At 48.3% G+C, this 14,678-nt stretch overlaps 1 protein-coding gene across 13 annotated transcripts in view; it reads right to left on the bottom strand.

The window, feature by feature from the left end:
• Positions 1-13,862, bottom strand: part of LOC121078753 (CREB binding protein) — a 94,165-nt gene extending 80,303 nt beyond the window's left edge. For 12 of the 13 annotated variants that reach the window (XM_040575246.1, XM_040575247.1, XM_040575252.1 and 9 more), the window contains exon 1: positions 13,463-13,862. In XM_040575246.1, the coding sequence (XP_040431180.1) occupies positions 13,463-13,547 (85 nt within the window). In that variant the 5' untranslated portion in view covers positions 13,548-13,862. Of the gene's footprint in view, positions 1-11,940; positions 12,074-13,462 lie in introns of those variants that run through there. The other variant, XM_040575249.1, reaches the window with a different exon arrangement.
• Positions 13,863-14,678: the final 816 nt, after the last annotated feature.

The raw sequence follows: 14,678 nt of genomic DNA, 5'->3' as shown, positions 1-14,678 counted from the left end.
CGGATGGCATACGGTGTACACGCAAAATCACAGGGTAAAACACAGGCCAGTAAGTAGGGTTTTTTGCATGATTTGACAAGACATTATACCATGCTTAAGAAATGGAGGTGGAATGAACAGCGTCATCTGACCTAAGTCCCAAATTTTTTGTTTGGGCTAAAAGAACACAGCAGAAATATCAAGGGAGGTTTTCCAATTTATGTACTCTCCCGACAGAGCTATCACATCACATTCTCTGACCTCTCGAGTAACCCCATTTCATCCAACAATCCTACCTCAACACTGCAACTTATGTTTGCGTATGGCCAAAGACTTCTTCCAGCTACGCGTCAGTGCTTAAGCAAGAGAACCACTACATAGTAGTTTGCTCCCAGTCTCTCCTATAAATGCTTTCAATATCCATTTCTTGTCATTTTTTCTCCATGACGTACTACCTCAAAGGATCCTGAAAGACACTCAGCATTTTCTCCTCCTAATGCCCGAACAGCTCAAATAATTCAAATTGCTCTCCAAGTGCCAAGCCCTCATTTATCATAGCCAATATTGACAGAGGTAATCCACACGCTGTCCAGATGGGCAAAATAAATCAATCAAGTCTTCATTAAGCCCCTTGAAGGAACTGCTTTGACTGGCTGGAACACCAAAATTCATTAAAATAAAAAGTTGTGTTTTGTTTGTTAAAATTAGCAGCTCAGGTTCACTACAATGTTTTATTACACATTGTAAGTGGTGTCTGTAACACTGTTATTTTAGGTATTTAACTAGAAACAGAAAGTTATCTGATTGTATATAGGTACTTTTTAATTACATATCTAAAGACATGAGGACGAGTGTATACATCCAGATTAACAAGACGTATCAGCAGACTAGCCTCAGTTCATCAGAGCAGCTGTTCAAACCTGACACACTGCTGAAAAGTTTTCCAGTCTGCGGGCATGATCTAAACCAACCACTTTTTACTATAACATAACAGAACTGTACTGAAATGTTATTGTGCCCCTGGAAAGTGAGGCCTGAAGAATCCTAGCTCCTCAGAGTGAGAAAGACAAAATGTTTCTAGGTTAGAGCAAACAGAAGTTCTCTTCTAAAGAAGGAAATCCCAAATGCTTCATGATCATTCAACTCACTCTTCCACATTCAACTCACTCTTCCACAAGGAAAAGCTAGCGCAAGACTCAGGCTGCAGAAGCGCCATAATCTCATTCAGGAAGCAACAACCTGGACCACACCAAGTGCATTAAAAAAAAAAACAAAAACACAAAACAGCAGCAAAACCCACAACCCATTTCACCTGCATCACACAGCTAGGCTGTATTACCATTAACTTCCAGTACAGTGGAACACAATGCACGCCATCAGCATTCAAATTCTCAGTTCATCCTAGCTAGAGAAAAATAAGCCCACATTTTAGATGTGCTGCAGTGACCACGGAGTGACACCAATCATCTCAGTAACACGCACAAAAACGTTCGATTCACCCCTGTATGAGGCTGCACATATCTGGCCCTGAAGCATCCTTACAAGCTTGCGGGAGGCTGGCCGTGACAAAACGCGCTACGGCTCAGGAACAGACCTGTTGCCTTCCAAGCAGGGAAGGAGCAAACCAGTATTTTCTTAAGCCAATTTTGTTCATCACTGAAGTATTCTTAGTTTCTCTCTTATTTGCTACCCTTCGGTTGTTCAATTCACCTTTTGAACATCTTTTACAAAAACCCCTGGTGTACTGCACGTTTTGGTGATCGCTTCATCATCATCCCTCCTCCTCTTTGCACACAACCGCTGGGTGTTGGGTGCCTCTTCCCATACCCTTTTGTTCCACCTTTCCTCTCCCAACAGTTCAGATTTAGCCCCACACACGGCCCCGAGAGCAGCTCCTCTCCAGGCCGTCAGGGCCCTGTCCGAGACTTTGCCTTCCTTAAGCACTTCTGGTCACCCCAGCTCATCGGGCACGTTGAGGCTTAAAGAGCTTGTTCAGGGAACTTGTGTAAATCCCACGAACGCTGTTTTTCCAAGCTTCTGCACTAAAACTGCTCGTTCTTCAAGAACAAAAAGAGCCAGCCACGTGCGTGTGGCTGTGCGCGGCCGGAGGGAGATGAGCAACAAAAAGGAGAGGGGAAAGATGTTGCTACGGCTAGAAAAGAAAAGAAACAGAGAAGTTTTTTTCCAGTTGTATTTCAAAACAGGATGCTGGAGTTGCAGTGCTCAAATTTTTCTGTTTCACTGGCTGGACTCTTAACCGTGTTGCCAGAGCCAAGGACTGGAAATGTTTTTGCAGTTTATGAAAAGAGTGAAGCAAGCATTTGGGAATACTTAAAATATTCTACCACTCTTAAGCTCCTGTAAAAAGTCTATACATTAATGTTAGGCGTGGAAAGTTTACAACTCTGCCTGCAGGAAAATACAAAGCAGGTAAACAGCTTAGCATTGCAGCCGTGTAAAAATTCACCAAGTATTTGAGTTCAGGCAACGATTAAATCAACACGAGGCATTTCACAGTTACACAACAGAAAACTAAAGTCTACTTAAGCATGTCTGCAACGAATCTATGAAGATAAGAGATTGTCTTGGCAGTTATAAATACATGCACTTATACACATGTAGAAGTCTGACTTAATGGGAACGACCCATTTCTACTAGTAGCAAAATGAGAACTGACCTCCCCCCATCCTCACAAGAACATAACTGATCACGTTCTCGGTGCTTCAACTATTTCTCAAAATAAACAGCATCCACCAAAAGCCTAAAAAAATAAATATCAAGAGATGCCCGTGCATTTAAACAAAGTTATCCGAACCAATGCACAAAATATACCCAAACAGAGCAGTCTCGCTCCACTCACCGAGTTTTGCACCCACTGCATCTCTCAAACCCCCTGCTTGCTATCGCACAGAAGAACAGAACAGTTCCGAAGGAGGCCAGCCTCCCTTACCCCACAACGAACACACTTATTTCAGTGCTCAGGAAGTCACAGGCTGGAGATCTACACTGTAGCATCTCTTCTCCAACACAGCACTTCTGATCGCAAACATCAACACCTTTCCTTATCTCTGCTAACATAAGCCCAAATGGCCTCTAAAACAAAAAGAGCCAAAACCCACAGATACCGCATCTTTTGGAAGGGAAGGAGAAGCACTGAACCCTCACAACCCACCCACTTTTTCCAAAGGGCTCCTTTTCCAAATGGAGAATTGTGTGTTCTCTGAGCACCTCTTTTCACGCACGGGAGACAAACACATTCCCCTCATTTCAGTTTTATGGGCTTAAACGTAAGTTGTTTGCCATCCTGGACAACGCTTTCAGCAGCCATTAAAACTTTTTTTTTCTAAAAGAAAAAGTTCTGTTTCCTCCCAGACAAGAAACCGTGCTGCATCCTCAGGCAGAACACGTTCATCTGCGTGACTACTCGCAACTGTTATCAGGAGATTCTTCCTTAGCGCACACATCCAACCAACACGTTTCAATGTCACCAGCTTTCCCCCTTGGCTCCTTTAGGCCAGCCTGGAGAGGTGACACATTGTAAGGTATTTCTTTGTCGTATGTTTAAGATGGTAAGGCAGGTGGTCAACTACCAAACTCAGCTTCAATTTTTACAGAGCTATCTTCGCTTGGACGTGATTGGGAGTTTCCCTGCCACAAACGTCGACTGCCCATCCACGGAGTCGATGCTGAAGTCACCCTGGAAGTCCCGGCACACAAGCAGTATTTTCACTGTGCCTTTCTTTTCATGCCAACAGAGCTGTTACATTTCAGTGAGCCCAATTTTGTTTTGTAAGGCTTCTTTCAATCATGCCAGACCCCAGCAGACAAAGCCTCAACAGTTCAGAGCTGCAGTCATTCCCTACAATTCGATGTCAGGTAACTCAGCTCAATAGCCACACTGTTCGGTGCAGGCAGCAATTACCACATCCACCCCAGCCTCCTTCCGAGGTTTGAGGATTCTGTAATTTATTGTTTCATAAAAGACAATTAGCACATTTAAAGTTTTAAGAGCAATTAAAAATGCCCTCGTAGAAAAAATAAAATTTCCAGTAAGGAAATTTTACATTAGCGACTTCACCTAACGAGGCATGCAAAAAGACTGACGGGCATCTGACGCTGGCTTGCAGCTTTCAAAAGCAGACCACCGCCTTCTCAGAAGCTGATGTTTAGCGACCAGGCTGTGAAAGCCAGCAACGAGGGACCTGGGTGGGCTGAGGAGACGCCAAAGACTGGGTGGAAGGGGCAGGGGGGAAAACAAGGGATCCATTAGCGGGCATATGGATGAGCCCCAGCCGGTTACAGCTTGCGTAACAGGAGATTAGAATAATTAACTAAACTTCTTTCTGCCCGATCGTTTGAACTACTTGTATTTGGGATGAGAGAGAAGTACTGTTTTGGTTTGCTCATTCCTAAGTTAGTGGATTGGTCAAAATTCAAATACATCGATACACAGAAATGAGCTTCACCTTCAGACCTTCTAGCTACTTGCCCCCAGGAACCTCATTAGCCTAATTATCACAGTGTTCCCTCGCCAGAGGCAGGGCTGCTGGACAGAAGGGACAGCAGGAGGCTGGAGGCCAGGGCCTCCCCTCACCTCACATCACTTCGGCTCCAGCACCCGGCCCCTTCCCGGCAGCGTTTCGCTGGGCTTGGTGCAGCTGATCGACGCGCTCCCTGTAACCGGGGCTCCTCTTCATCTGCTCCCGACAGCGCTCCGCAGCACGGGGACACCCCTTCCTGGGGCCAGCCTTGGAGGCTGGAGTTTGGCAGCACCCCGGCCCCCAGCCCTCCCCTCCGGCCGCGCACCCACCCCGTATCAGCGCGTCCCCCAGCGCTGTCACCTGCTCCAGGCCCTTGATAAGGATATCAGTGCAGACTCGCTCCGTACAGACCCCTGCAGACTCGCCTCTTACTGGCCTGCAGTTGAATGCGTCCCACTAAGTACTACTTCCTGAGCCCAACCATCCAGCCTTTTTGTTTGTTTTCTGTTTGCTTTTGTTTTAAAAACACCCACCTTAGCCATCCACTCATCCGGACCATAACATCCCGAGTTGGAAGCAAGGACATTCCGGGGGATCAAGCTGGAAGCCTCGCTCAGGTTGAGGTAAACGACATCCACTGCTTTCCCCCCAGCCCAGTCCTTTTAATCACAGAAGGCAATCAGGCTTGTCAGGCATGACTTAACCTTAATAAATCGATGCTGACCGTTCCCCGCCCAGAGATTTTTTCCCTGAGAGGACCTCCCCCCATGATCTTCCCCGCAACGGGAAGCAGGCTGACCGGTCTGTAGTTCCCTGAATCGTCCTTTTAGCCCTTCTTGAAAACAGGCCCAACGCTTGCCTCCTCCTCTTGCTCTCCTGCTGCTGGGATTTGGGGCATGGGACACTGAGATGGAGACATTCGATGCCCCCATGCTTCCTTTACAACTTGCCTTCTGGCGAAGCGCATTTCTCCACAAATGAACACCATTCAGGGTACACCTAAGCAGTGATAAGTTCCCAAAATGAATTAATTTTGATACAAAATCAATTCTGTATGTTCCAATAACCAAAAGGGACGCTACCAGCTTAGAATATAGTTAATCTTGAGAACAAGCAAAAGTAATTTCAAGCTCCTAAAAAAAATCTCTCTCAATCTATTTTTATAAGACTTCAGCAACTAAGTGACTTTTCAAAACTGAAGCTCATTATACAAAGCAAACAAATCAAAAAGTTAATGAAAAAGGAAAGAATCTGTTCGTTCTCTGCTAGCCTCTGCTGCAATACTCCTAAGCTATCAACCCAGCTTTAAAAACGCTCCCGACTGCAGCCCGACCGCCAGACCTACTGCTCAGGAAGGGAAAAGCAAACGCAGCTAAGTCCCCTAAACCACAACTGACGTGTGTGACACCAAACAACCGCCTGGGACAGGGAAGTTCAGCTCCTCTGCCCCCCTTCTTTCTCACCTCCGTGAAAAAAAAGAAAATGGTATAAGCTGAACCCCCTGTTTACACTGAGTTTGGTTCCCAGCCTCTCTTTTTCCACTCGCACATTGTATATCATCAAGTCATTACCTCATGTTTCTCTCTCTGCTGTACCTATCCAACCACCCCAACCATCTCTCTTGCTACGCTCACCATGAAAGGTCCGGAAAAACCTAAGGTACTAACTTCAGGAATAATCACTGTTTTCAGACCTACTATGCTTCTACTAGAAAAAGATGTTAACACCACCACACAGATTACTTGAGTATTCCACTACTAACACGAAGTAGTACACAAGGGGATGTTAATGTACCTGGTACCAAAGTTCATGTACAGAAGAAACTATCCAGAATGCATTCAGACAAGGAGCTAGTCTCTTCTCTTCCCAGATGCCAGAGGGGAAAGAGAACACCAAAAAAGCAGAACAATCCCAACAAGAACGCTCACTCTGGTCTACCCTGGAAGTACGGGATGGCAAATGATGGATTAACTTTCCTTTCCTCTGGTCCTACAGAGCCTCTCCATAACTGTTCTTCCCTTTAACTGCTTCCCAAGGTGTCTTCACTGAGTGGACACTACCGCTATGCCTGCTCTTGCAAGTAACTGTAGATCCTCCCCAGCAGCAGCACCAGCACGGATGTGACCGCCGCCACCCCGCACAGCAGCGAGTTTCTGTGCCGTGAGAGCAGAAAGCTGGGCAGGATTGGAGAAGCCAAGCAATCTGCCTACCGACACAGAGACAACTGCACTGGTCGCATTAACTTTTCTTTCAGGAGATCATCCTGATTAAGATTAAATATTTTAGGGTTCTTGGAGCACTTTAATGGAACTGGGGTCTCACTTTCTCCTCCTATCACAAACACAAGCATCTCTTCTGTTGCCCTATTTTAACAGCTGACAAAACATTAATGTTCAGGACGACCATTTAAAGCAAAATCATCTGAGAATCCAGTAATAAAAAGCGAGCCCTTGCTTAAGGCAGCATGAAATGCACACCAGAACAGAGTGTCAGCATGAGAATGCCTTCGGTTAGCTCACACGACTGACAGATCCATTGCTTCATGCTAAGGCTGTGCCACCCTCACTGCACATCTGGAAAAAAAATCAGCAGATAGCTCACAAAGATGTGAAATATCTTGACAAGCAAACTTTAACTGTGACATTCTCTGGCTGGAGACTTCTTATCAAATACACAGGTTCACACAAGGTGTTTCAGATTTTAAATCTCTCACTCCTGCATCCTGCCCACTATGACTGATGGCACGGGTGGTGAGAACTCCGTCCTAATGCTGCCTTTTAGCTCAGGCTGCTTCAAACGTTCCCCCTTCAGCTGCACAAGTCCTTCTGTGAAGTCCTCACCTTTGTGCACCTTCTGTAATACAAGCCCAGAACAGATCTATTTCTGCGAAGACTGAAATGGCAATGATTAATATGTATTTGAAGCAGTATTATGAAACAAAAAGAATTAAACATTATGCAAGATTACAATAAAACAGGCAAGTTTTCTGTCTCCTTTGTGATTTATAATAGCTCAAAAATCATGTTTCCTTTCTCTTGGTTTTAATGCCGTTTTTCCTCCCTATTTCTGGTACCAAATTACAAGCAAAGGGTGGTTTGTTCAGCAATTCAAATTCATCTGTGCAAGAACATACAACACAGAGTACACCAAACGCACATACGGAAGCAACAGCAGATATGATTTTTTTTTTTTTTACTTTTAAATAATTTCACTCTAAAAAAGCTTCCAACTATAACTAACTGTACACAAAAACACAATACCTGCTCAAATCTGTTTTATTGTAAAGCACTGATTCAGAACAGCCCCTGCTCACTGCCTTCTCATTAATACTTTCCTTAACGGAGTCTATGAAACTTAGGAAAAAACTTCACAGCCACTACAGAACAGATCAGCACTTGAAGTTTCCAGCTTTCTTCGCCCCATTAGATAACGCCATGCCGGAGATGACACAGAAGCTGCGTCACCCATACAGCGACACCCACTAAAGCAGTCATCAAAGCGCAGGCCGTGGCAAAGCTGGGCGGGCAGGGAGAGAAGCTTGTGCTCTTCAGGTGCGACACAGACGGAGGGGCTGGAACCTCAAACCCCGCTTTCCTTCCCCCTGTGCAACAGGCAGCTGCTCCCAGATGAGGACCTCAGACACCCGCCAGCAGCGCAGCCCCAGCTGCTCCCTGGGAGGCTCACTGCCTAGAGAGAGTAGCTCGTGGGGCAGCGCCAACGTCCTCAGCATGTCCCCACAGCACTGAAGAGGACCCTCAGAGAAGCAGACAGCTTCACGTCCCTCTCTATATAAATAAAGTAGTTGCAGATCAGTATTTATCCAGCGCTCCAAACAATCAGAAAGATTCTTGCACCTCAATGGCGAGACGAAGCGAACCTCTGGTGCGTCTGTGTGCTAAAGATTGAGACTCTGAGTTCCTTGTGATTGTGAATTAGCCCTGATAATGGAAGTTTCAGTTTTCTTTTGATTCACACTATGATTCTGCACAATATAGTATTTGTTGAGACATCTCTATTAAAGAAAGTATTCCGAATAAAAGATTTAGGTTCTCTCTGTATCTTAGACATCTGAGAAGACAGATGGAAAACATAACATATGTTAAAAGGAAGATTTACAAAGCAAAAATTCTTGAAAGTGTAAACCAAATTAGGATGAAAGTGTCAGATTTCTAAGTTGTCCCACATGCTTTTTTATTGTATAAGAACAAACCCCAGGTTTTTTCAAATCCTGTTTTTCGACTCCCCCGATTTCTCATTAAACTGCAGTATTTTGATAAAACAGCAACATTTTTGCTCGCATTCTTCTCTATTAGCAGGTAACAACAGAGAGCAAAGCCTTCAATAGAAACAAACACCAAGGATAGGTGGATTTTTTAATGTGAAGTTACAGATAGAGTACTGGAACGCAGCATGTTGCTGTGGAAATAATTAGTGGCACTGGACTATGACTCCAAGGAACATTCAGCCAGAATAGAAAGTGAATAATCTGCAACAGAAAACTGGGAATTATTTCACAAGCTATCAAGAGATCTCCAGGGTACAACAAAGACTGACCCCCCCGAGCACAGCCTTTATTCTCGTCTGGTGTTGGCAGGGCTTCTCCAGGAGCCGTGTTAATTTTAAGTCATGAAGAAAATGAATCAACGTGATAAAATCCCAAGCATATATGCAACTATCACTCAAAACATGAATAAAAAAAGCAAAAAAAAAAAGCAGGGGGAGACAACTGTATATAGACTGTCACGTAAAATTAGACTGGCAGACCTTCTGCTCAACATTTTCATCTCATGCAGATGTTAGTGTCAAACTCCTTGGAGAAATCTACAAAAATCTCCCCCAGATGAGAAACTGTAGAAAACCCTGCTATTAGCAGTGCTTCCTGAATTGGCACAAATGTGCTGCATTAGATTCTCAACAAGCAAACCAATTTCTAATCTCTCGAATCTCTTGGCCCAGATGACAACTGCTGGCACAGCGCTATGCAGGTCAGTCGCTTCAGGTGCAAAGAAATGCAACTCGTGTCAAACTTCAGACAGCTCACAAAGTAAACACTTCTGCTTGGCATGACATCTCTCATCCACCATTATACATACATGGCAAGAAACAATACAGCCATAAAATATCACACGCTGCATTTTTCCCATCCCAGCTAGTTACAGCGCAAGTGCCACGAAATAAAGGGCATTCCCGTGGCAAGTCAGAACTACGCACGTGCCTTCACCTACTTCTTTTCAGAGAAAGCATTTCTTCTCCTGATTTTCTGCTTAGAAATCCAAGCCTGTTCGCTTACTGGAATTACCCTTTCTCGTCCCAGAGAGAGATGGAGAAAGCTTGCATATAAAAGCAATTTCTTACTGTTACAGCGCGCAACTGACAATGAAGTTTTGCTCACGTCATGTAAAACGAGCACACCGATTAAACAGGCTTCCGGGAAACTTCTCAGCTACGCAGGAATGAACCCTAAAACACGCACACTAATGCTCTCGTGTGCACGAAGTTTGGCTTTAGATAACTGAGCAATCAGTTCACCTGAACTCCCAGCTAAGTACAGGAACGCTAGCTGTGAAAGCCTGGGTGTCTCCGTTAAGTTACTTCGTTTGAAAGGCGGACCATCTCTTTTAAAGCTAAAAGCTGAATCCCCTGAGAGATACACCTACCTGATTTTTGGCATACTGCAAGAGAACAAGATCAAATCAGGCCGCGTACTGAGACACAAACTCCCCTCGGTGAAGTTCCGTAGCTCACCGGGAGCTAAGCAGAGCTCTGCTTATCTCAGCACAGGCGAAGACACGTGTGACAAGACCAGTCTTTCCCCGGCGTTAAAATACGGGCACCGCAACGCTACCACACCGGGCCGTAAAGAGAACGTGAATTACTGGAGTTCTCAGCCTGCAGCTTTCGCAGCAGCTGCACCACTTAATCTGTTTATGATCTGAAGCTGTGAAAAAAACATGAGAAAGTATGAGGTGCAAATCCAGCTCTAACGGACTTTTGAAGCTGCTCATCTCACCTTCTTTCCAACTTCACCTACTTCAGGAATATGTTAACTCAAGCCGCAGTTCAGGACACCCCCTGCTCTGGACCACATTATCACTTGTCACTTCTGGAACTAGCACAGTCCTACAACCGCAGAAGGCCGCAGGGTACGCAACAAATTCTGACAGATGCGTTACTCACGGCGCAGCACACAACGCCACCGAGCTAGCTATCTGCAGAGCGGCGGTGACAGGGCACCTGAAGAATGCTGGCTTTACTGCCGCTCGATGCAGGCACACTTTCCACAATCTACGTGCAGAGTTCAGACCAGGACCAGCCCAAGAACGCTGCCAGTTCGCTGCATGTTCTGCTGAGCGATCAATACCGGCAGCATTTGGAGCAGTAACACCACCCACCATTAAAATAACATTCTGCCATAACCAAAGTTTCTGCAATTCTACTTTTTGTATTAAACCCTTGTTTACCCTGCAACACGATAGATCAAAATGCCTCGTAACAGTTTAAATAAATAAGGATACAAGCACTTAGGTATGAAAACTATTATGTATCTAATAAAGAGGTAATTAGACAAAAGCACTCCTCCTACCTGGCTAGATAAGGGAAAATCTCTCCCGCGGATACTCCAGCGTGCGAGCCAGCTCATTGAGTGCTGCTCGGTAACGGTCAGCTAACAGCCCCGAGTCTCAACCTTCCTTTCTGATTCAAAGGGCAACGAGACGACTGCAGAATCTGACTATCACGAAACCTTAACCATATTCACAGCAAGCCTTTCTGTCATCCCTCCAGTTCTCCTGCTTTCTCTTAGCTCAGACGTTTGTTTTAGCTGCTTTACGGAACACAAGCAGACCGATTTCGACTGCACAAACTTCGCCACGGTAAGCTAAGGCGCTCTTTTTACCAGAAAGATTAAAGGCAGTTAAAATTTATCCTGACAAAAAGAGTTGCTTAACATTACCGCATCAAAGCATAAGTATAAACAGGTGTGAGCAGTTGCATTCTGCTGAACATTCAGGCCTGCCACCAGACCCTTCGCCATCGCGCTGCTACACTCACTTACGAGCGCCTGCAGGACCGGGGCCTTCGTGTTCAGCAGCAGCACAACTTGGCCTACCAAAACGTCTTTCAAGCACGTCCCCAGCACGTAAGCTGCAGCATCAAGTGGCATGGGTTTACGACTGCAGCTACAACTCAGTTAACCATCCCAGAACTCACTGCCTGCCCAGGACGCAAGCTGCATGCCCACCTACACAAAGACAACTTCCCAGGTTGTCCCAAAACTTGTTCATTTAAGCCCCACCACAAGAAAGCAGGCAGTTTCAGGTTCAGGAGCAGGTATTTGATAGCAATCACCACTCATACTACTTGCATCACCCGATACAATGCATAGAAGTGTGCAGCAATCTTTCCACCAACAGCCTTGGCTGCTAGGATCGAATCTAAAGCGTAGTTTTTGGAAAAAGCACCGCCAAGTGCACGAACATACCTGCGCTCTCCAACAGAGAGGCATTTTGCCTGGGGATCATGGCACAAGACTATGGATGCAACCCTACTTCTCCAGAATACAACATGGGGCTTTCCATCCCTGGTGGCCGAAGGCCCCTCCGCTGTGCAAAACTTCCCGCAGATACTGGAGCCTACATCTCTAGCGCTGCACAGAGCTCCCCGAGACGCATTAGAACTTGCTGAACAGGACGTAATTATGACTGAAGCATTCCAGAACAGACCAAGACAACTTCAAAAAAAAAAAAAAAAGATTCAGCTTCAAACAGCCTTCCCTGGCTACCTGTACAGTCTAAAGGTCTGAGGAATTTCAGAAAAACCGTGCTTTTCCCAGGTTACTGTGGTGCATTTCGTAGCAACTTACGTATCAGCCTTCCCTATGGCATTCTGTCACTTCCACAAAAGAGATTAACGCCGTTCGGTCACAAGACCTCACCTAGATATTTTTCTGCCAATTCTTACTCTTAATACTGTTTCTTTTTGGCATGTTTCATTTCTTGGGAGGTTGAGAAGAAAAAGATTTCATGAATTAGAAAAAAAAAAAAGCCTGAAGTATCTGTAAGCTACTGCCAAATGCACACTAAGCAAACTGAAAAAAAAACCCACAGAATTTATCAGCTCAATTATAGTAATATTTTTTTCCTATCCATAAAAACACAGCAGGCACACCACGATTAACTTATCACCAACCCTTCGACGAGATTCAGGAATCTCTGAGAACAGAGGTGCAAGTCAAACACACTACACGATCCTATGAAGGCACTGCCTTGGCGATTAAAACGGAACGCTTCAAGACTTGAGTACACGCACACACACGCTTATGCACACACGTGCGTACTCGCAACGGGCGCACACTTGCTGGAAATGAGAAATTTTGCTGCGTTTTATCACCTACGAACCCCCTCGGACAAGGAAAGCACGGCGAAGACGCTACGCGACGTGGAGACGAGTCGCAGCTACCGCCGGGCTGCCGGGCATTTCATCACAACTTGAGCGCCTGAGCGGGTCTGCAGATTTTATTATTATTTTGTTTTTTAATTTTAAATAGGGAAAGAGCTTGGAACAGGTCGAACCGAGCGCCTTAAACCTGTCTCACCGCACTCAGAGATGGGAGGGGGGGAATAGAAAGAGATGGGGGGGAATAGAAGGAGAATAATACTAATACATATATTAAAAAAGCAGGATAGGGATGTGGCGTTGAGTTTTTTTTTTTTTTTTTTTTTTTTTTTTTTTGCTCCGCAGCACAGCCCGGAGACGCAGAGCGGGGGGGGGGTACACAGAAGGGGGGGGTGAAGGAGAAGCATGGGGACCCCCGGGGAGAGGAGGGGACCCCCGGGGAAGGGTGGGGACCCCTCAGAGAAGGGGGGCGAGCGGGTGGGCCCGGCGACCGTTCGTCGCCGTACGGCGACGAACGGTCGCCGGGCCCACCCGCCCGCCCCTGGAAGGTGGGGGAACCCCCAAAACACCCCCCCACACCCCCCCCCCGTCCCTCCCCGGGGTCTCACCTGTGCTGTCGCTCGCGGAGAAGCCCGGCGAGTTGAGCTTGGCTCGCTTGGGGTTGGGCGGCCCGTCGAGTAAGTTCTCCGCCATGGCAGCCGCCGCCGCCGCTCGGGGCCCGTCCCGAGGCGCTCCCGGAGGAGAAGAACGAAGGGGGATGGCGAACAACAGCGCCGCTCAGTGCCCGGCCGCCGGCGGCCCCCTCTCCCCCATACCCGGGGCCGCAGCAAGGCCGCAGGGAGGAGGGCTCGGGGCGGGCTCGGGGGGAAGAACCCAAGCGCCCCCTCCCTGCCGGCCTCGCTCCTCCCGGCCTCTCCCCCGCCCTGCCGCCGCCGAGGAGGTGCCCGGATGGCGGCTCCGGCAGTCACTCGGGGAGCATAGCGGGGCCTCCCCCCCCCCCCCCCCGCCGCCCCTCCTCGGCCCTCCGCGATGCCGGGGGGGGCTCGGCCCCGGTTCCCGGTCCCCCGCCGCCCGCTCCCCGCCGCCCCCACTCGCGGCGAGCCGCGGACCCAAAACGGGGGGGGGGGGGGGGGGGGGGAGCTTGGAGGGGAAGGGAAGGGAGGGAAGAAAAGGGGAAGGAAGGGGGAGGAAGGCGGGGGAGAGGAAAAAAAAGAAAAAAGAGAAAATTGGAAAATTAGGAAAAAAAACGCCCCAAAACAATGAGCGCGCCGCGGTCGCCGCCGCCGCTCCCGGTCCCGCTGGCGGAGCCCGGCGGGCCCCGTCCGGCGCTGCCCCGCGGCCCCGAGCCCCGCTGCCCGTCGGCGGCGCCCGGCGCGGCTGCCCCGTGTCCCGGCGGGCGGCCCCGCTGCCCCGGCCCGGCCCGGCCCGGCCCCGCTCCGCTCGCGCCGCGCTCCGGCTCCGCGACAAGATGGCGGCTGTTGATTCCTCAATTAAAAAAAAAAGTTTTTTTTTCTCTTCTCTTTTCCAGAGACCATGGGGGCGGGGACGGGGCGGCGCCTGCGCGCTGCGTCACCGCGCACCGGGCACGCCCCCCCGCCGCCCCCGCCGCCGCCGCCGCCGCCGGAAAGGCGCGAGCGGCGCCGGAAAGAGCGGAGTTCGTCCTCAGTTGCTCCGCGGCGTCCTGGGGTGTGTGTGGGGGGGGGCGGGTGGCGGAGCGGGGCGGCCGCTGTCGGCTTGCCCTTCGACGCCCCCGCGGTGCCCGCTCGCCGCGCCCCCCCCCCTCCGTCGCCCCCTCTCAGTTCCCCTCAGCCGCCTCCTCCGTGT

The sequence above is a fragment of the Cygnus olor genome, chromosome 15, assembly GCF_009769625.2.
Source record: "Cygnus olor isolate bCygOlo1 chromosome 15, bCygOlo1.pri.v2, whole genome shotgun sequence".
NCBI classification, from domain to species: Eukaryota; Metazoa; Chordata; class Aves; order Anseriformes; family Anatidae; genus Cygnus; species Cygnus olor.
Note: the sequence above shows the minus strand (reverse complement) of the source record. Positions and strands in the feature narration are given on the sequence as shown.